Here is a 23,118-nt window from a genome sequence, read left to right on the forward strand (position 1 = left end):
CACTGTTTTTTCTCTCTTATCCTATTGTTACTCACATGACCCTGTAGATTGGAATTAGCTCATAAGCACCAAACAATGCAATGACAGAAAAGAGTGATAAGACACTCTAGAGTCTATACGGAAACCAACAGATAAAAACCATGAAAGGGAAAGAAAAATATTTAACATGGTAAAGTCAACGAAATATTAAGCAGAACTTCAGGAAAATTAGTTAACAGAGTTAAGGATGAGAGGAATAAGTGTTAAAAGAAGAAAGAACCTTGTGTTTTGGAGACACGCCCAACATTTTTGACCTCTTCCTTATCTCTAATTTTTCAACTTATACTTGTCAAGGTTAGGACAAACCGATTAAAGGAGGGTGAACGACGGAAGCCTCTTTAACCTCATCTAAGCAAGATTATACACACCAATGATCTAAGAAAATATGTATACGAAACGACACTCTGTTGGTGCACATGTATTATGAAATGCCAGTACACTTCCCCATGAGTCCACCACTCCCAATACGTAGCACAAACACGTAATAGGTAACTAGCTCGATCATTCGCAGAAGTAGTAGATGCACACCCTGGAGAAAGCCACGAGGGTGAAGGAGGACCGACGGTATCTGTTGTAATTTAAGTCCAGGGAACGAACACAAGCAGGAGAGTTCCATGCGTATACTTCTAGTGTGCTTACAGACAGACGGCTGGCCTCCAAACTACCTTGCTGTACCTCGTATGTTACTATGGAACATTTGAACCAATTGAACAATACCCGGAACAACACAACGGAACTAACCATCCTTATAACAGTTACCACATTCCTCCACCCTAGTTCTGAACAACATATTACTTAACAATTACAAACAATGTATACCCGTACATTCAAAGCCAAAGTAAACTATACATGCCAATTGACAGATACAAAATTAAATGAATAATATTCAGTATCCATATCTATCTGACTTCCTGGATATCCTAGATGAACGCCTTAATGGCGTCGAGACAGATGCAGAGGACGTTGATTCCACTGGAACGGAAGAGTCTTGCGTAAGCTCCTCCGCTCTCGAGGAACTATTGGCCTCTGGGTGCTCGGTGCTAGGAGGCGCCTCGCTGGTCATCTGTCTCACCGGGTCCCAGACAAGGCTGCAGCAGAGGCGGGGAACCGGACATCAGCACAGGTACAGTCTCACGACGCATCTCGCACTTTGGCTCGGGCTTTACTTCAGGCTCTGGTGATGCCGAAACATTCAAGCTGCGATGTCTTTTATGATAATTATGCTTCCTAAATACCCTGCCATCTTCAAAGGTCACTATACAAGCTGTCCCTTGACAAGCAGTCACTGAACCAGGTAGCCACTTAGGTCCGCCTGCCAATCTCGACACACCTGACACGTACACTTTGTCTCCCTCTTGGAATGATCTTGAACACGCATGTCGATCGTATCTTCCTTTCTGAGACAACTGATAGCTTTCTACCTTACCCCTTCTGAAGTCTTCTCTAAGCAAATCCAGGTGCGTCCTCATAGGACGCTTTAACAGCAACTCAGCAGGACTGGCTCCCGTGGCTGTATGAGGAATGGAGCGGTAGTTAAACAGAAATCTAGCAACCCTTGTATCAATACTACCCCCGCACTGCTTCCTTAGGCCTAGTTTAAAAGTTTGGACCGCTCGCTCCACTAGGCCATTACTTTTGGGAGACCAAGGAGAAGTTATGTGCTTGATGCCATTACGCCGACAAAAAAAAAAACTTGAAATTCAGGACAAGTGAAACATGCAGCATTATCTGTTACTATAGTTTCCGGAATACCATAATTTGCAAAACTCTGTCTGCACCTTTCAATCGTTATGCTTGCCGAAGGTGACGTGGCCTTATGGACGTCTATCCACTTACTGTGCACGTCTGCGATGAGTAGCCACATGTGACCTTCAAAGGGACCACAATAATCCAAGTGTAACCGACAACAAGGTTTTGAGGGCCATGCCCAGAGATGCAACTCTGAAGGGGGAACCAAAGGCTTCTGCTCCTGACACACATGACACTGTTTTGCCGTATTTTCTATGTCCCGATAAACTCCAGGCCACCAAAAGTATGCTCTACAACGATTTTTCATGCGAGATGCTCCAAAGTGCCCCTCATGTAACCCTGCCAATGCGGCTTCTCTACCTTGGGGAGGTATTATGACTCTACTTCCCCACAGCAGGCAGCCCTCATGAATACTTAACTCATTCATTCTGCTCTTGTAGGTCCCCACTTCAGCCAAGTATGACTCTTTCTCAGGCCAACCTTCCCGAACGAAACAGAGAACAGTAGACAGCACAGGATCACGACCCGTCCAGCCTCGTACCTGCGCCAGAGAAATAGGACCAGCCTCCATGAATTCAACCAGGTGCAGAGTCTTGGCATGAGTTGGTACGACCTTGGGTGTGTCCGGAAGGGGTAGGCGACTCAAAGCATCGCAATGGACATGCTGCTTGCCTGGACAGTATAAAAGACGGAACTTGTGTGGTGCTCTTAGGTAATGCTTTCAAAATACCAGGCTAAGTATTTTTATTTTGATTTTTATTGGTGATTTATGCTTCTTGTTGTTTCTTAAGAAAATAGTGAATATGTAAAGAAGGGAAAATTGATGAGAAAGAAGACGGGTAAAGTTCTCATGAAAGAGCATGGAATAAATAGAAGAGAATACAGTAGGATACTAATGAGAGAGATTTTCGTTCTGAAGTATTTTTCTTCTCTCATCCTTCAACACTTCCCTCTTCAAATGTTCTTATCCTGCTCTCTCTCTCTCTCTCTCTCTCTCTCTCTCTCTCTCTCTCTCTCTCTCTCTCTCTCTCTCTCTCACATGTATTTTCTTTTTTATGTAGGAGAGGAACTAGCCAAAGGCAACAAACTATTAGAAAAAAATGGCCCACTTGAGTGCTGGTTCCCTAAAAGATAAAGTGTTAGCCAAAATTAAGGAACAAATGACTTGATACCTCCCTCTTACAAGATGTCGAGTAGTAGAAAGACGGAAATACAGAAGCAGGCAGGGCGTTCCAGACTTTACCAGCGAAAGTTATGAATGCTTGAGAGTACTGGTTAACTCTTGCGTTAGGGAGCTGAACAGAATAGGGATGAGAGGAAGAAGAAAGCCTTGTGCAGCGAGGCCGCAGAAGAAAGCCTTGTGCAGCAAGGCCGCAGGAGGAGAAGACATGCATTTAGTAAGATCAGCAGAGCAGTTAGCATAAAAATAGTGATAAAAGATAGAAAGAGATGCAACATTTGGGCGGTGAGAAAGAGGCTGAAGACTGTCAGTCAGAGGAGGGGAGTTGATGAGACGAAAAACTTTTGATTCCAGCATATCTAATAAAACTATGTGAGTGGAATTCCCTAAAATATGTGAAGAGTATCCCATTCCGGGGGTTACAGAGTTATCAGTTGGAGGAGCGAGAAAACTGGCGGAGACGCGTCAGAATGCCTAACTTCATAGAAGCTGTTTTAGCAAGATAAGTATATGCGAGGTTTCCAGTTAAGATTATAAATAAAGGAGAGACCTAGGATATTTAGTGTGGAAGAGGGAAACAGTTGCGTGTCATTGAAGAGGAGGGAATAGTTGTCTGGAAGGTTGTGTCGAGTTGATAGAAGGAGGAATTGAGTTTTTGAGGCATTGAAAACTATTAAGTTTTCTCTGCTTCAATCAGAAATTTTAGAGAAATCAAACGGCAGGCGTTCTGTGGCGTCCCTGTGTGATCTGATGACTTACTGAAGGAAGAACATGGAAAGATGTAGGTTGGTATCCTTAGCGTAGGGCAAGAAGTTCGGTTAAGAAGGTCATTAATGAATAATAGAAAGAGAGTGGATGATAGTACAGAATCCTGAGGATCATCACTGTTAATAGATTTAGGAGAATAGTGGCCGTGTAACATGGCTGCAATAGACCGGTCGGAAAAGGAAACTTGAGATAAAGTTGCAGAGAAAAGGATAGAAACTGTAGGACAGTTTTGAAATCAAAGCTTTGTGCCAGATTCTGACAAAAGCTTTTGATATGTTTTATGCGACAGCAAAAGTTTCACCGAAATCTCTAAAAGAGGATGACCAAGACTAAGTAAGGAACGCCAGAAGATCACCAATAGAGCGACTTTGACGGAAGCCATACTGGCGATCAGACAGAAGATTGTGATGTGGCAGATGTTTGAGAATCTTCCTATTGAGGATAGATTCAAAAACTTTAGACAAGCAAGAGATTAAAGCTATAGGACGGTAGTTTGAGGGATTAGAACGGTCACCCTTTTTAGGAACAGGCTGAATGTAGGCAAACTTCCAGCAAGAAGGAAAGGTAGAAGTCGATAGGCATAGTTGAAAGAGTTTGGCCAGGCAAGGTGCAAACACAGAAACACAGTTTTTGAGAGTAGGAGGGACCGCATCAGGCCCTTAAGCCTTGCGAGGGATTAGGCCAGAGAGGGCATGGAAAACATTATTACGAAGAATTTTGATTGAAGACATGAAGTAGTCAGTGGAAGGAGGAGATGGAGGGACAAGCCCGGAGTCATCCAAGGTGGAGTTTTTAGCAAAGTTCAGCTTTAGAAACAGATGAAATGGCAGTGGTGCCATCAGGATGAAATAAAGGAGGGAAAGATGAAGAAGAAAAGTTACTGGAGATGTTTTTTGGCCAGATGCCAGAAGTCTCGAGGGGAGGTAGAGTTTGAAAGATTTTGACATTTTTCTATTTATGAAAGAGTGTTTGGCAAATTGAAGAACAGACTTAGCATGATTCAAGGCAGAAATATTAAGTGCATGAGATTCAGGAGATGGAAGGCTCAAGTACCTTTTGTGGGCAGCCTCTCTATCATATGTAGCACGAGAACATGTGTTAAACCAAGGCTTAGAAGGTTTAGGTTGAGAAAAAGAATGAGGAATTTACGCCTCTATGCGAGACACTATCACCTCCGTTATGATTTCAGCACACTCAGATGGGTCTGCGACATGGAAACATAAATCATTCCAGTAAAAATCTTCAGGACATCAAAATGGCAGAGGAAAAACACCAGAAGCACCTCCACTTGAGGGATCCTGAAGGGGGATTGGAGAAATAGGACAAGATACAGATATGAGATTGTGGTCGGAGGAGCTTAATGGAGAAGTTATGGTAAACAATATTGTAAAGGCTGAACTATCACACACACACACACACACACACACACACACACACACACACACACACACACACACTGATTTGCTCGTTAACCTGTTTCATCGCTAGCCAAAAACTTCATCTATAAGCTTCGGCAGCGACACTGAAGCTTGCTGCTTCACTGTCTGGGCCCATTGTCACGTTCCCCATCCCTTTCCGACGGGTTAATTCACCCTAAATCTAATTTATTCCAGGTTCTGAACAAAGGCCCTCTCCGTCTACGTATTGTCACGTTCCCCACTTTCCGAAGGGTTAATTCACCCTAGGTTCAGGGAACGACACAGAAAAGAAAGTATAAACAACATGAAATGAAGCAAAGGCAACGGAGACACTCATTAACGTAACATAATTTATTTAATCTAATCGTAACTTACTATTTACAAATTACAATGAAAGAAAGACAAAATATCACACAAAAATAAGCCTGGATAACACTCCCGCAACTCTCCGTACCCACGTGGTTCGATATTACCAACCACGTGCAAAGAAAAAAAAACTGAGAACAAAGGAAACTATAACCAACACGGCTCGTAACGGTAAACACACACAACATGAAAAACATAAGGATGGAAAGAATGCGGACAGACCACCACAAACCTAAAACTTTGAATAAAAAAAAACTAATACAAATTGCAAAAATTGACAAAAACTCACGTATAACTCTATTCATAGGAGCGAAATCATTGCAAAAAACACCCTAAAAACACACTATTGCTAGCTATAATACACAAACACATACCTTGGTGGCTTACCTTAGCCACTACTCATGGTTATGAACCAAGGTGAGGGCTAACCTCACTCTACATGATCCGAGGACATTATGATATGCATGTAAAAGTTGTGCTTATCTAAGTAAGACACCTAAAAGCAGCAGCTACACAATACCGAATCACTCAAATAACTAGGACATAACTCAAAACCAAAAATAAAGAATATATGATAAATATTTTGTAAATCAAGAGAATATATATATATATATATATATATATAAAATGTTTCTATGTTAAGTAAATTGTAAAATAATGTGAAAAGGCCTTTCTTTGCAAAAAAAAAAAATGTAAAAATAACACTGGGCTGCACTAATAATGCAACATTTCACCGATAATGCACATGATAGCGATATAATCTTCATAGTGTGGTGGGGCGTGGCAGATATTGAAGCCACTAACAAAAAGATCACACGAACAGGACACAGAAAACTTGCAACAGAACTAAAGACTGATGGCTGAGAAGTCCAATCTTGAAATAACAGGAACAACAAACAGGCACCATATGTTGTGTTGATGGGTACTCAGCGAACAGCAGGAACACCTACAAGAAACAACAAAATGGCACTCTGGACATGGTAAGGCAGTTGGCAGACGAGATAGCACTCTAGCAGGCAGGGCACATAGTGCAAAATGACATCCCACCACTGCCACCATTTTATACTAGTACTAACTCTGTATTTTGAAATATTTGGTGGCGTAGAACAGGATTTTTCAATCTTTTTTCCAACAGTGGCCCCTTCAAGGTAATTTGGGTTGTCATGCTCCCCTAACTTACTATATCTCAGGAAGTAAATATAGTAATGATTATTGTTAGGATAGAACTATGGACCTGAAATTCACGCTCCACAAGTAAGTCAATAGATTTCAGAATTTGGGGGAAATTTTACTTGAAAACTAGCAAATAAACATAAAGCTTTTAAACTTCATGATTTAAGTGCAAATTTTATTTAATAATTCACGAATAAGCATACAACAATTACAAATCCAAACAAAATCATCAAGCGACTTAACACTTTCCTACTTTAGTTGAACATTTTATTAAAAACTTCAAAAATATATCATAAAACAATGTGAAATCCAAGCAGAATCAGAATCTGCCTACAAAAGCTTTTCAATGTGATCCCTTAAACTGGTGTAGTGCTGCCAGATTTTCAATGTTTGGCTCCAGGGTCGTTAGAACGAGAGTAGATGAGATCTTTTCTCGATGTCGAGGCGATTTCGATTGCTCGAAAGCAGAGAAATAACATTAACGTGGCCCGCTGTGGCCACCCGTGGTCCCTGAACATTTTTCATGTCCCACAAGGGGCCCATATGACTCACGCTAAGAAATCCGGTGCAGAGAAACACAGCAGTAAAGCTGATAGCTATACATTAATATAATAGACAGTAAAAGTATAGATAAATAAATAAAAAAAAGACTGATGCAAAGAGAAGCAGCACTTCAAGTCATGAAGCAAACTAGACATTGCCCGAGATGAAGGTTACGGTTGGGAACAAATTTGATAAATGACCTTATTCCACATGATCGGAGGCCAGGGCTGCAACAGGAGTGTCAGGTAAGGATAGCCGCGACACACAAAGAGTGAAATGTGTGGCACTCTGGAATTCCATGAAACATGGTTACATATACTAATATAATCATAAAACAATGCATATTTTAAATTTCATATATTTTTTTTTGTTATTCATATATTCATCTATTAAATTTATTATCATTATTATTATTATTTTCTTTTCTTTCTTCCTTTTTTACTTTTCGGAAAGGTGAAGAGAAATACAGGAAACTACAATATTATTGCATATTCTCTAATAGTTGTCCGAAATTCATGATTCAACCTGTCGTTTCCGTTTCCTATATGGTACTATCAGCCTTTCTTTAATGATTCCTTCATTCCCTTCTGCATTATATTTATAAATTCACTTATTAATATCATTATTCTTATTATCATTATTATTTATTTACTCCTTACCACTATTATTTTCAACTTACATAATACCATCCATTCATTCCCTTCTTTATCATTCATAGCCTACAGATTGGCGGTGTACTGACACGCGAAAACTATCTCTTCCACTTCTCCCAAATTTTTATACTGCTTCCCTAACTTAACTATTTTGAGTCACGTAAATGAGAGAGAGAGAGAGAGAGAGAGAGAGAGAGAGAGAGAGAGAGAGAGAGAGAGAGAGAGAGAGAGAGAGAGAGAGAGAGAGAGAGAGAGAGAGAGAGAGAGAGAGAGAGAGAGAGAGAGAGAGAGAGAGAGAGAGAGAGAGAGAGAGAGAGAGAGAGAGAGAGAGAGAGAGAGAGAGAGAGAGAGAGAGAGAGAGAGAGAGAGAGAGAGAGAGAGAGAGAGAGAGAGAGAGAGAGAGAGAGAGAGAGAGAGAGAGAGAGAGAGAGAGAGAGAGAGAGAGAGAGAGAGAGAGAGAGAGAGAGAGAGAGAGAGAGAGAGAGAGAGAGAGAGAGAGAGAGAGAGAGAGAGAGAGAGAGAGAGAGAGAGAGAGAGAGAGAGAGAGAGAGAGAGAGAGAGAGAGAGAGAGAGAGAGAGAGAGAGAGAGAGAGAGAGAGAGAGAGAGAGAGAGAGAGAGAGAGAGAGAGAGAGAGAGAGAGAGAGAGAGAGAGAGAGAGAGAGAGAGAGAGAGAGAGAGAGAGAGAGAGAGAGAGAGAGAGAGAGAGAGAGAGAGAGAGAGAGAGAGAGAGAGAGAGAGAGAGAGAGAGAGAGAGAGAGAGAGAGAGAGAGAGAGAGAGAGAGAGAGAGAGAGAGAGAGAGAGAGAGAGAGAGAGAGAGAGAGAGAGAGAGAGAGAGAGTGTCTGTCATGTTGTGAGGGACGGATATCTATCTTCACTCAGGCTATTTATTGAAGTAAGTATAAGTGATACAGCAAAAGACACATGAGGGACAGCATCCATTTATCACAGAGCGACTCTGCGCAGGAAGCCATTACAGCGAACAACAAAGAAAACACAATACGGATATGAAAACACACAACACTTATTACACGCAAAAATAAACACGAAAGACTATAATATTCCCGTTATTATTGCTTAACACTTTCACAAGCAACATTGTTTACCTCAGCTGTTCAGTCACAGTGTTGAGCAACAATCATCTTGGAAGTGTGTGAGAATGTTTGTGTGTGTTGAGAGAATGCACATATCACATCCACAAACACAATAAATTGAAAACCAAAATCATATTCTATCAAAATGTACTCTTTGCCAAAACAAGAATTGTAAGTAACTATTTTCAAGATCTTATGAAATGAAAACATCTTTAATATTTGAATAATAATGCATAAGTGAAAGGAACATTAGGTATTCCACATTGCAGTAAATATGGTACAAAAATGTGCATTTGTTTCAGAAATATGGATATACAAGATGACTAATGAATACATATGGATCATTGTTAACAATACTTGCAGGAACATGAATATGAGGTTAGCATATAAACAAACTTAAATGGCTGCAAGAACACACCTCGAGCACACACAAGTAAGGAGCGGCACTTGGCTCTTCCTTAAGGATTTGTTGCAAATTCTACTTTTCCGTAGTGGATAAGGTGGTGAGCGTGGGATCAGGCAGAAGTCCACGCGTAGGTTCAAATCCCACCAAGTACGGTCTTGAATCTTTGCCATTTGTCGAGTGGTTTCAAGTTACCTACATGTCACCATGATAATCAGGTTCTAGGAAGTTACACCAAAGATGCGCTTGGGTGGTGACATAGGCCGCAATATGGGTACCAATATAAATAAAAGTGCCTGCGCCACTAATAGGTGGAAGTATAACAGCGCTTCCAATAGTCTTCAAGTTACCTACAGGCGCTGTAGGCTAGGAGGTAAAGAAAATTTTAAAAATGAAAAAATTCTATTTATTTTGTTCCTGTTCTGCTTATTGTTCTTCTTCTTCCTCTTGTACTTCTAGTACTGTTATTATTTCTTCTTCCATCTTCTATTACTACTACTACTACTACTACTACTACTACTACTACTACTACTACTGCTACTACTAAAATTTCTACTACTACTACTACTACTACTCCTTTTTCCTCCTTGTTCCTCGTCGTCCTCGTCGTCGTCGTCGTCGTCGTCGTCCTCTTTCTCCTACTACTACTACTACTACTACTACTACTACTACTACTACTACTACTACAATTGCTGCTACAAGTACTACTGCAGCAGCGGAACGTTACAAAAGATGCCTTCCAAGTAAGACTCTCATCGCCTGATTTCCCTTGGCCGCGTACTCGAAATGCAGTAGTAAGCATTGACTAAAATTAGGGAAAAGGCGAGCTTGACCTCTTTCGCGTTTGACGCTTTGAAATTCTATCTTGATCTTCCTGAAGCCATGTTTTCGGGGACGGGGGGGTCTTCTTGACTCCCTCAAGCAGCGAGAGGTATATAAAGGGGGTAAACGAGAGGCACGGCACGAAGGAGCTTCATTCCGTTTCGTCAGGAGTTCGGGACAGAGGCTGAACTTACGAACAAATTCCATCACCATGGCTAACTCAACTGGACCACAGATGGCTTTTTACGGGTATGAGTCCTACTCGAACGCCTTCTACTCCTCCTACATCAGCAACTTTCCCTTAGTTTTTATACCTCCACCTCCTGCAGCAGTGTTTCTTCATCTTTTTCTCCAACTACAGTGTTTCTCTGGTTATTACAACTCCTCTTGCCGTTCCTTCAGCTCCAACTACTCCAACTACTCCTACTGCAATGTTTTTTTCAACCATCCCCTTTATTTCCTACAGCTGTGCTTCTTTGTTCCATACACTCCATTCTCCGCTTTATACTACGATTAGTCTTTCACCTCTTTCTCCTCCTCCACCAGTCTTATATTTTTTCTTCTAAGTCGTACTCCAACACGTCATCTTCTTGCTCCTCCTCTTCCTCCTCTTCTCTTGTTTCTTCTACATCTACTTCCCCGTCTGCTTATTCCACTCTTATAATGGTTCAAGAATTCATCATTGCGCTGAAATAATATTTTCACTGTCTAAGTTCATACAAGTTATACTTTTCAAAGCCCATCGTATTTCTTCTACTGTGTTTATATCTTACGATGAAAAATTTCAATGAGCCCAATTCTCTCTCTCTCTCTCTCTCTCTCTCTCTCTCTCTCTCTCTCTCTCTCTCTCTCTCTCTCTCTCTCTGTCATTACCTCACCTTATCTCACACCCTCACCCTTCACTCATCTCTCCCTCTGTACAGAGCTCAGGATATGTCGAACTATGGATATCCCGAGGGTGTCAGTATCGTGGACTTTGTTAGGCCTGAAATCAAGCCACACATCCATCAGCACTGGTACAACTTCCCCCCCGTCAACCCCATGTGGCACTACCTCCTTGGTGTCATCTACCTGTGCCTTTGTGTCATCTCCATCATTGGGAACGGCCTGGTGATCTACCTTTTCTCCAAATGCAAGGTAGGTGTGAGTGTGTAGCAAAAGGACACCTGGATGGATATATATGTTGAACTGATTGGATGGACAGGTTTAAAGCAATGACTGGTGGAGATGTAATGTTTGGATTAATACTTTGCTTGTCTTCTCTTATGTTGTCGTTATCATTAGAACAGTAAAGTTTGACTCTAATAGTATAGAAAGATTGATCAATATAAGTTTACATTATATCATATTCCAAGACTCATTCCTTTTTTTCATTATTCTCTATATTCATTACGATTACCAAAAGCACAACAGATAACATTAGCCTGCACCTATATACGAAATACTGCTGACTAGAAACTCTTAAAAGTACTCTTCTAAAATATTAATATTTGTTTTCATTGTACAATAGGGATATACATTTCCTAACAATATCTCAATTACGATTCACTTAGTTTTTATTTCCAAAGAAAAAGCTACAGCTAATCAGATCAATGAATGTTCCACTCTAATGACGTTCCCTTTGCTCTATGACACCACCTCAATAATAACTAATATGGAAAGTTAAATTCCTCAATCACAGAAACTCAGACACATAAAATGTAACAACAATTTCAAATAAGCGGCATTTCTCGAGCCACAGTTGACGAAACAATAATTGGAAGGTGAGGTTGACTTTGGAGATGTGATTGACAGTGTGATGCGTGCAATACTGGAAGGATGAGGCTAAACTTGCTTCGGTGAACAAACATCTTGTCACGTGCTTCTTCCTCCCTTCCAGGCCCTCAGGACTCCCGCTAACATCCTCGTGGTGAACCTCGCTATTTCTGACCTCATCATGTTGACCACCAATGTTCCCTTCTTCACCTACAACTGTTTCAATGGTGGTGTCTGGATGTTCAGCTATGCCTACTGTGAGATCTACGCTACGCTGGGTGAGTCCTCTGCTACACCTGCACTCAAGCCTTTCACCCACTCACACAACCGCACACTCATTCAAATTCACTTCCTTGAAAATAGTCCTCATGTACACCTACAAGCTTTTTGATACATTATTCTCGCTTCCCAGTCAATGAGCACTTGACACATCATCTCAGCTGTTCACAAGTCACACCTAGCACATCATACCGTTACAATAAGGAAAAAAAAACACAAAGTTGTGTCACAATAAGGAGCAAGTAGATCATACAAAACCACACATCCAAACACACACACACACACACACACACACACACACACACACACACACACACACACACACACACACACACACACACACACACACACACACACACACACACACACACACACACACACAGTATTTATTAAAAAAAAGATTAACAGTGTATATGGTATCAAATGTTCTTCACATCACTACACCAGTGTGTTCCTGTTGCAATGACAACTGTCTCCTCATCGCGAATCACGCCTCAACTTTCCTCCCACAGGTAATTTCACTGGAACGAACTGCATCTGGTTGCTATGCATGATCTCCTATGATAGGTATAACATTATCTGCAATGGTTTCAATGGACCCAAGCTGACTACCGGAAAGGCCATCTTCCTGACCGTACTCAGCTGGGCCATCTCCGTTGTCTGTGCTGGTGCTCCCCTCTTCGGCTGGGGCAGGTACACCCTGGAGGGTATCCTGACTTCCTGCAGCTTCGACTATCTCACTCAGAACTATAACGTGAGTCCACCTGAACCCAAAGCACAGCATTTGTCCTTTGCAATACTTAAAATCTATCATATATATATATATATATATATATATATATATATATATATATATATATATATATATATATATATATATATATATATATATATATATAATCATTTTGATAACATCACCGATTTCATCACGTGGTGATTTAATGATTCTCTCTCTTCCCAACAGGTCTATTCCTACAACTTGTTCATCTTTATCTTTGAGTATTTCCTTCCGGGCGGTATCATCATACTGTCTTATGCTTTCATCGTGAAGGCCATCTTCGCTCACGAGGCCGCTATGCGCGCACAGGCCAAGAAGATGAACGTGGCAACCCTCCGCACCGGCGTGAGTCCTCCGTCTTTGAGATTGGCTAACACTTGAAGTTCACTGAATGCACACTATTGACCTTTTTTCTATAAAGACTTGAAGCATACGAAATTTCCTCCTAATTATGTTCGATGTGTTGCAGGAAGCCGACTCTCAGCGTGCAGAGATCCGTATCGCTAAGACAGCCCTTGTCAACGTTTCTCTGTGGTTCATCTGCTGGACTCCCTACACTATCATGAGTCTGCAGGTTTGTCTTTACTTCCCCGCCTCACTGATAACATGCAATCACACTCACTAGGAGTAACACTACAAAAATCATGTATGGAATTTTCGAGCAGTTTGCATCTTTCAATGGAACCAACAATACTTCTGATGAATCTACTAATGAAACATTCAGGACTTCACCTCTCCTTTCATCAGTGAATGATATACTGTAGTAGTAATACATAGATATATGTACGGGTATGTTTAGGTGTGGGAATTATGGGTGACACAGACCACCTATGAACGTAACAATGCCATTGTCCAACAGGGTCTCATGGGCGAAATTAGCGGCATCACTCCCCTCATCAGCACCCTACCCGCCCTGCTGGCCAAGTCCTGCTCCTGCTACAATCCTTTCGTGTACGCCATCAGCCACCCCAAGTACCGTCTGGTGAGTAGCAACGACCACAAACGCACAAGTCTTCTCATAACAGTAACTATTTCCCAAGTCATACTCATGAACCACATACAATCAAGTCGTCTACAGCAGTACTGTGCCATAATATTAAATTTTGTCTTTGGTCTTCCTCACACTTCCTTTCTCTGCAGGCCATTACCCAGCACATGCCTTGGTTCTGCGTGCACGAAGTGGAACGTAAGAGTACTGATGACTCTCAGTCTAACTCAACTGTAGCTCAGGAAAAGGCCTAAGCAGTAGGATATCGACTGAAACGCCACAAGATACGAAAACGAGTGAGTCATGAATCAACCATCACTGCTTCTCACAACGTTGCTCTCTTTTACCCTCGCACAAGTCCTACTTGGAATTATAATCACTCAAGCCTTCATTTTCTTTCTCGTTGCAATGTTTACTAATATTTTATCTTATCTTCCCCATAGACTCCTGACACGTTACGACTGAAACCTTCGATTATCCGACAATGAGCACGACGCCTCATCGAACCCTACGTCCTTAAATCCCCCAAGAACGAGATGTCTCTTGGTATCTTTCATTATCAATAAATCCCAGCAATTCTTCACTGTCTTTTCTATCGCGTCCTAATGTTAAGAAATCCCAGATAGCGAACTGGTATTTAGGGCAGAGGATAGTGAAAAGGTGACAGCTATTCATATAACTAAGATGATGGTGGAACAGGAGATAGATAAACTAAAGTAATTCAAGTCACTAGGACCAAGGGTTCTAAAGGCGGTGTCACACTAGCACTTTTTCCATCGATTAATACGATTTCCGTCGATTTTTCAACGTTCCGCATGAACTTATCGCATTAAGGCTTCTTGAAGAGATATTCAGAGAAAAAAAATCTCGTGGTACTGAAAAATTGTTTTCACACAGTGTTGAGCAACAATGAACGGTTCCCACTGATCATCTTGGATGTATGTGAGAGCTTTTGTGTGTTTTGAGAGAATGCACACATCACATCCACAAACACAAAAATTGAAAACCAGAATCATATTATATAAAAATGTACTCTTTGCCAAAACAAAAATTGTAAGTAACCATTTTTAAGATCTTACGAAATAAAATAAAAAGTAAAACATAACTAATATTCGGATAAGAGAAAGTTAATACATAAGTGAAAGGAACATTAGATACAGAAAATAAGACTTAAAAATATGCATGTGTTTGAGAAATATAGGAGGCGGTGGCGTAGTGGGTAAGGTGGTGAGCGAGGGATCGGGCAGACGTCCACGCGTAGGTTCGAATCCCATCACATACCGCTTTGAAGCTATGCCATTTGTCGAGTGGTTTAAAGTTACCTACATGTCACAATGATACCGAGGTTCTAGGTGGTTACACCAAAGATGCGCTTGGGTGGTGATATGTGCCCTAATATCGGTACCATTATAAATGAAATTGCCTGCGCCACTAATGGGCGGAAGCTGAACAGCGCTTTCCACATATACTTTTCAAGTATACCTACAGGCGCTATAGGCCATAACGTAAAAAAAATAATAATAATAATAATAAAAAAAATAAATAAATAAATAAAAATACAAGAGATGACTAAAGAATACATATGGATCATTGTCAACATTGTTTTCAGGAAAATATTATATAAGAGATTATCACATCAACTTAAATGTCTGTAAGAACAACGACAAGACCAATGGCTTCTTTGTCACACATCGAGCCCATACAAGTACTGCGTGGCGCGTGGCTCTTCCGTAAGACCATTAAAGATTTGTTGCAAATTCTATTTCTCCGTATGCTACTCAAGGTAATGGTATTTATTCTGTTCTTGTTCTGCTTATTTTTCTTTGTCTTCCTCTTCCTCGTGTACATTTAGTACTGTTATTACTTCTTATTCTCCACCTTCTCTTCCTTACACTTCTTTTACCATTAATACCGCTGCTGTTACTGTTATTTCTTGTTCTTGTTCCTCCTCCTCCTACTACTACTACAACTACTGCTACTACTACTACTACTACTACTACTACTACTACTACTACTACTACTACTACTACTACTACTACTACTACTACTACTACTACTACTCCTCCTCCTCCTCCTCCTCCTCCTCCTCCTCCTCCTCCTCCTCCTCCTCCTCCTCCTCCTCCTCCTCCTCCTCCTCCTCTTCCTACTACTACTACTACTACTACTACTACTACTACTACTAGTACAATTAACACGACCATCATCAATACTACTATAGAAGCTACAAGGCAAGAACTATTAAAAATAAATCTCGCTATTCAAGACAAAGTTTAGTTAAAAAAAACAGAAGGTTGTCAGCCCGCGCCTTCACAGTGAAGTGACACAGTACATCCCTACCTGAGCCTGCACTCTAAAACGCGTTGTTCTTTAACGTGCATGGTTTACAAAGACTACTAGGATGATTAGTTTCCTGAGTATTCTTCCCACTGATGGTGCAGGATCCTTGTTATATTTCGATAACAGACATATAAATAGATATATAAATACAGGAGATTGATACAGGTAAATAGATAGACAGGGAAACAAATACATACATAATATACACCCATGCAGAAACATACACACAGTCAGATAGACTGGCAGAGCAATATTGACAAATAACTAGACAGCCACATAGATAGAAACAGATAAAAGACAAAAACATTCTGGCAGACACATAAACAAACTGTTATATAGATAAATAAACATGCAGATAGCATTTACAGGTAGCAAGACAGAAAAAAATGCTAACACAACTAAATGTGAGAAGGTAGGGGCTTCCTCTACGCGACCGTAATACATTTAGTAAGTATTTTTCTGGGTCCTCAGGCAGCGAGAGGTATATAAACCCGGTAAAAGACAGACACGGCACGAAGGAGCTTCATTCCGTTTCGTCAGTAGTTCTGGACAGAGGCAGACCTTACGATCACCCTTCCATCACCATGGCTAACTCCACTGGACCACAGATGGCTTTCTACGGGTATAACTCCTAATCCAACGCTTTCTGTTCCTCCTCCAGCAGCAGCTTTCCCTTAGTTTTTTTTTACTCTTGGACACCAATTTTTCCTCCTCCTCCTTCCAATTCTTCATCTTTTATCTTGTAGTAGGGTTTTTTTTACTGTTTGACACTACCTTCTCCTCTATCTCCTCTTCCTCTCCTCCTCCTACTACTCCCTCAATTTTTCTTCCTGCAACAGTATTTCTGTCTTGCACCTACTCCTCCAATTCCTTCACTTCCTCCCCTTGTAGCAGGGTTTCTTCAAGTCTTGTACACCAGGTCCTCCTACTCCTTCACTTTTTCACACTTTCCTCGTCGAGGAGTTCTTTTACTAGTTCTTATAAGTATTATTGCAGTAGTGCTTTTTTTCCATTTTTGCACAGTACCTCCTTTTCTTCCTCGTTCTCCTATAGAAGGGTTTCTTTATTCCATAAACTTCCTCCTACTACTCCGATCACCACTGCTTCACCTCATCCTCCATCTACAACAGCGTTTCATTTGAGTTCTTACTTTTTTAGTCTATCTTTAAATGTCTTTTTTCCTTACCCTCCTCTGCTTTCCTACTAAAGCTATTACCCCAACTGCTTATTCTCCTTTTAATAGTTCATGTTATTATTGTACAGCAAAAGATTTTATTTATTTTTTCTTAGTTAATTTATGTTACTATCTAAAACCCCTTTTATGTTGATAGATTATTTGACATTTCTCTCTCTCTCTCTCTCTCTCTCTCTCTCTCTCTCTCTCTCTCTCTCTCATTTTATTTTATCCACACACACACACACACACACACACACACACACACACACACACACACACTGGCTTCACAAGCCAGAGGACCGGGGTTCGATTCCCCGGCTGGGTGGAGATATTTGGGTGTGTCTCCTTTCACGTGTAGCCCCTGTTCACCTAGCAGTGAGTAGGTACGGGATGTATATCGAGGAGTTGTGACCTTGTTGACCCGGTGTGTGGTGTGTGCCTGGTCTCAGGCCTATCCGAAGATCGGAAATAATGAGCTCTGAGCTCGTTCCGTAGGGTAGCGTCTGGCTGTCTCGTCAGAGACTGCAGCAGATCAAACAGTGAAACACATATACATACACACACGTCCTGGTACCGCTGGCACCATCAATATGTTCTGGTGTGGTTGAAGAGAAACACCGGGGCCTTTTCCTGTGTTTATTGTAAGATACAAAGCGCAATGAAGCTTGGTAGACTTGGTAGCGAGTAGCCGTGGAGGCTTGAGAAGTAGCCGGTGGCCAGAGAGAGACTTATTGTCAGTAGCGGCTAGATGAAGCTTGTAGCAAGCGTGATGATGTAGAATTACAGTCTAGACACTGGAGTGTGACTGTAGATAGTAGAGTGTAGACTGTAGAACTAGACTGGCTGTGTAGGACATGAGAACCAGTCAAAGAGAGAAGGCAAGCGGATTGCCAGGCGGAGCGTGAGTCTGTTCCCGAAGCTGTGTTGGAACGTCTGAGATGCGGCGCGTGGCGTCCCGTGGAGTGGACGAGTAACACTACCCACGGTCGCAGTACATCATACACAGAACAATACATTACTCCGCGTATCAAAGTAGTCTGTCTATCATATTCACACACACTTTTCTCTTCATGACAACTACCTCTTACCACTTCACTACGAGGAGGGGGTGGCGTATTGAATAAGGTAGTGAGCGTGGGATCGGGCAGACGTCCACGCGTAGATTCGAATCCCACCACATACCGCTTTAAAGCTATGCCATTTGTAGAGTAGTTTAAAGTTACCTACATGTCCCCATGATACCCAGGTTCTAGGTGGTTACACCTAAGATGCGCTTGGGTGGTGATATGTGCCCTAATATTGGTACCACTGTAGATAAAATTGCCTGCGCCACTAATGGGTGGAAACTTAACAGCGCTTCCACATATACTCTTCAAGTATGCCTACAGACGCTATATGCAATAACATAAAAAAAAAAAAAACTGATCTCACACCCTCACCTTCATCCTTGACTCCCTGCAGGTCTCAGGATATGACCTATGGATATCCCGAAGGTGTGACTATTGTGGACTTTGTTAGGCCTGAAATCAAGCCGTACGTCCACCAGCACTGGTACAACTATCCCCCCGTCAACCCCATGTGGCACTACCTCCTTGGTGTCATCTACCTGTTCCTTGGATTCATTTCCATCATTGGCAACGGCCTGGTGATCTACCTGTTCGCCAAATGTCAGGTAGGTGGGTGTGAGGCAAAAGGATACCTGCGTGGATATGCATGCTGAATCTCCAGGCTGGACATGTTTAGGATAATAAATGCTGTAAACATAATATTTGGATAAATATTTTGCTTGTTTTCTCTTGTATTGTCGATAACATTAGAAGAGTAAACCAAAATCGGTTTCTAATTATATAGAAGAAATTATATCAAATTGCAAGAATCACAATTAGTGGTTTTTTTTATATATATATTTTCTACATTCATTACAATTACCACCAGTACAAATGATAATATTGGCCTCTACCTACATATACAATATACAAGAATATAAGAATTTAAGAAAATGAGGGAAGAGCTACAAGAGGCCGCTAGGCCTATATGTAGCAGTCACTGTGTGAACGAAACTACCTAATTCCACCTATCATCCTTATCCATAAATTTATCTAATCTTTTTAAAAATACTGCAAACTTAAAAATCAAAACCATTGACAGTAATAAACATTGCTGAGTTGCTCTGTACACTATAGATATGAATTTTCGACCTTCCTACGGTTCAAATTTTCTTAATTATATCTAAAAACGCAAATACTTTAGCTAATCAGGTCAATGAAAAATCGAGAGTGTCACGCTTATGTTGACATCTATGACACCTGCTCATTAATATCTGACAAATAATGCTTAGTTTCTCAACCGCAAAAGCTCACACAAATAAGATATAATAATTATGTCATATATGCGACACGACACTCCAATTATCTCAAGGCACATATTACTAAATGAGTTTACGATTCAGTAATTGGAAGGTGAGGCTGAAGTTATAGATCTGAATGACAAGAGTGTGATGTCTGCAATACTGGAAGGATGAGGCAATACTTGCTAAGGTGGGTGATCCTCTTCTCACCTCCTAACCTTCATCCCTCCCTCCCAGGCTCTTAGGACTCCCGCTAACATCCTCGTGGTGAACCTCGCTCTGTCTGACCTCATCATGTTGACCACCAACGTTCCCTTCTTCACCTACAACTGTTTCTGTGGTGGTGTTTGGATGTTCAGCACTGCCTATTGTGAGATCTACGCTGCCCTGGGTGAGTAATCTGCTACTCCTGCACTCACGCACTTCACACACACACACACACACACACACACACCAACGCACACTCATCACACTGCATTCAAATTAGTCCTCATCTACCTTCTCCTGACATTGCTCTCGCCTACAACTCTATGGACACATGACACCTTATCAAAATACAAACATTAAAATATACCTCTGTGCTGCACAAAAAAAAAAAAAAAAAAAGTCACACATAGACCATCATGCTGATACAGTAAGGAAGACACCAATCACGCAAAATTGTGTCACAATAAAGAATATGCTGCAGATTTCTACACACACGGGTGCGCGCGCGCACTCACACAGTAGTTACTGTAAACAAAATGTTTATCACAGTATAATTTCAAATGTTTTCCATATCACTACGCCAGTATGCTCCTGTTGCCGTGACAAGCATTTCATCATGACTCACGCCTCTTTTCTTCTCTCCCACAGGTGCTGTTACTGGCGTGACCAGCATCTGGCTGTTATGCTTTATCTCCTTCGACAGGTACAACATTATCTGCAATGGTTTCAATGGACCGAAGCTGACCACCGGCAAGGCCATCTTCCTGACCTGCATCGGCTGGACCATCTCTATTAGCTTTGCCATTGCTCCTTTCTTCGGCTGGGGCAAGTACATCCTGGAGGGTATCCTGACTTCCTGCAGCTACGACTATCTCACTCAGGACTTCAACGTAAGTCCACCTGCACCCAAAGCACAACACTTACACTCTACAATACCCAACATCACTTTGACAACATTACCGATGTCTTCAAGTACTGAAACAATCTTTTCTCCAATAACAGACCAGGAGCTACAACATTGTCATCTTCGTCTTCGACTATTTCCTCCCGGCCGCTATCATCATTTTCTCTTACGTGTTCATCGTCAAGGCTATCTTCGCTCACGAGGCCGCTATGCGCGCACAGGCCAAGAAGATGAATGTGGCAACCCTCCGCTCCGGCGTGAGTCTTCCCTCTTTATGACTGGCTAATCAACAAGCTGTTAACATTCAAAGCCCATTAAATGCACACTATTGACCTTGTTTCTATAGAGACTTAAAGCAGAAGAAATTCCCTTATTAATTCTGTTCCATGTGTTGCAGGAAGCCGAATCTCAGCGTGCAGAGATCCGTATCGCTAAGACAGCCCTTGTCAACGTTTCTCTGTGGTTCATCTGTTGGACTCCCTACGCTCTCATCAGTCTACAGGTTCGTATTTGCCTCTTCGCCTGGCTGATATCATGCCAACACACAGATAATGGGAGTAACAAAGGGAGCCACACCATGAAAATTATGGAATTTACGAACAGTTTTAATGGAACTAACAACATTTCTGAATTGAAATTTTTACTTCCATCAGTGAATGATATACTGTAATAGTGATATACAGATATATGTGCGGGTATATGATTAGGTGAGAATAATGGGTGACACAGAACACCCATGAACATAACAATGCCATTGTCGAACAGGGTGTGTTGGGCAACTTGACTGGAATCAATCCCCTCGTCACCACCCTGCCCGCCATGCTGGCCAAGTCCTGCTCATGCTACAATCCTTTCGTGTACGCCATCAGCCACCCCAAGTACCGTCTGGTGAGTAGCAGCGACCACAAACGCAGATTTTTTTCATAACAATAACTATTTTCCAAGTCACACTCAAGAACCACATACAATCTTATTCTCTGTTCCCTTTCCTGCTCTACTGTGCCATCGTATTATTTTTGTCCTTGGTCTTCACTCACACCTCTCTCTGCAGGCCATTACCCAGTACATGCCTTGGTTCTGCGTGCACGAGACGGAAAAGAAGAGTACTGATGACTCCCAGTCTACCGCCACTGTAGCTCAGGACAAGGCCTAAGCAGTAGGATACCGACTGAAACGCCACAAGATACGATAACGAGTGAGTCATGAATCAACCATCACTGCTTGTCACATCTTTGCTCTCTTTTACCCTCGCACAAGTCCCATACGGAATTATAATCACTCAAACCTTCACTTCCTTTCTCGTTGCAATGTTTACTAACGCTCTGCCTTATCTTGCCTACAGACTCCTGACACGTTACGACTGAAACCTTCGATCACCCGACAATGCGCACGATACTTCATCGAACCCTACGTCCTTAAATCCCCAAACAAGAGGCCTCTTGGTGTCTACCAATACCAATAAATCCCAGCAATTGTTCACTGTCTTTTCTATCTTGTCCTGTTGTTACTCTTAAGCCACCAGGGATACATGACACAGTGGATGGGAATTAGCGCACAAATACCAAACAACACAGAGGAAAAATAAGCTGTAATAATGAAAAGAAATGTTAAAATAAGTAAAGCACATCATATGGAGATCAACAGATGTAAACCACAGAATGAAAAGACAAACATATAACTTAAAAAACCTGAGAAGTACCAAACAGAACGGCGGAAAAAAATACTTAATAGAGTTAAAGATGAGAGGGGGGAAAGGTGCTAAAACGACGGAAAGAACACATAAATCAATGACCATAGAGTAAGAGACGAAATAGAAAACACATGATAAACGAAATACAAGCTGAAAACAATACACATGTAAACAAAGTACAAACTAAGACGGTGAGAAGTAAATATAAGAGGTGAACAAGTACAATCATTAAAATTTTAGTAATAATAAGGATACGACAAAAAAATTAAATCAATAGCACGTGAATGACAGTAGTCATGAAAAATGAAACAGATAGAAAATCACAAGACAGAGAAGAGAAACAACGGAAGAGGTAAACTTAAAAAAAAAAAAAAAAAAAAAAAATATGAAGTATAAATCACCAGCACTTTGAAAACATGGATCATTAAAAGACCTAAAAGCACCACACA

General features: G+C 41.3%; 2 protein-coding genes across 2 annotated transcripts; both read left to right on the plus strand.

Moving 5' to 3' along the window:
* The first annotated feature begins 10,345 nt into the window (after positions 1–10,345).
* LOC123519845 (compound eye opsin BCRH2-like) lies at positions 10,346–14,581 on the plus strand. The gene is made up of 9 exons (XM_045281418.1): positions 10,346–10,456; positions 11,131–11,344; positions 12,087–12,240; positions 12,754–12,995; positions 13,206–13,364; positions 13,489–13,593; positions 13,879–14,001; positions 14,160–14,303; positions 14,451–14,581. The coding sequence occupies exons 1-8, from the start codon at positions 10,419–10,421 to the stop codon at positions 14,259–14,261; spliced, it is 1,137 nt and encodes a 378-aa protein (XP_045137353.1). The 5' UTR covers positions 10,346–10,418; the 3' UTR covers positions 14,262–14,303; positions 14,451–14,581.
* Positions 14,582–16,830: 2,249 nt separating this feature from the next.
* LOC123519844 (compound eye opsin BCRH2) lies at positions 16,831–22,456 on the plus strand. Its single transcript, XM_045281417.1, has 9 exons — positions 16,831–16,966; positions 18,983–19,193; positions 20,106–20,259; positions 20,724–20,965; positions 21,078–21,236; positions 21,377–21,481; positions 21,745–21,867; positions 22,031–22,174; positions 22,322–22,456. The coding sequence occupies exons 1-8, from the start codon at positions 16,929–16,931 to the stop codon at positions 22,130–22,132; spliced, it is 1,134 nt and encodes a 377-aa protein (XP_045137352.1). The 5' UTR covers positions 16,831–16,928; the 3' UTR covers positions 22,133–22,174; positions 22,322–22,456.
* The last annotated feature ends 662 nt before the right edge of the window (positions 22,457–23,118 follow it).

The sequence above is a fragment of the Portunus trituberculatus genome, chromosome 46, assembly GCF_017591435.1.
Source record: "Portunus trituberculatus isolate SZX2019 chromosome 46, ASM1759143v1, whole genome shotgun sequence".
Classification (NCBI taxonomy): domain Eukaryota; kingdom Metazoa; phylum Arthropoda; class Malacostraca; order Decapoda; family Portunidae; genus Portunus; species Portunus trituberculatus.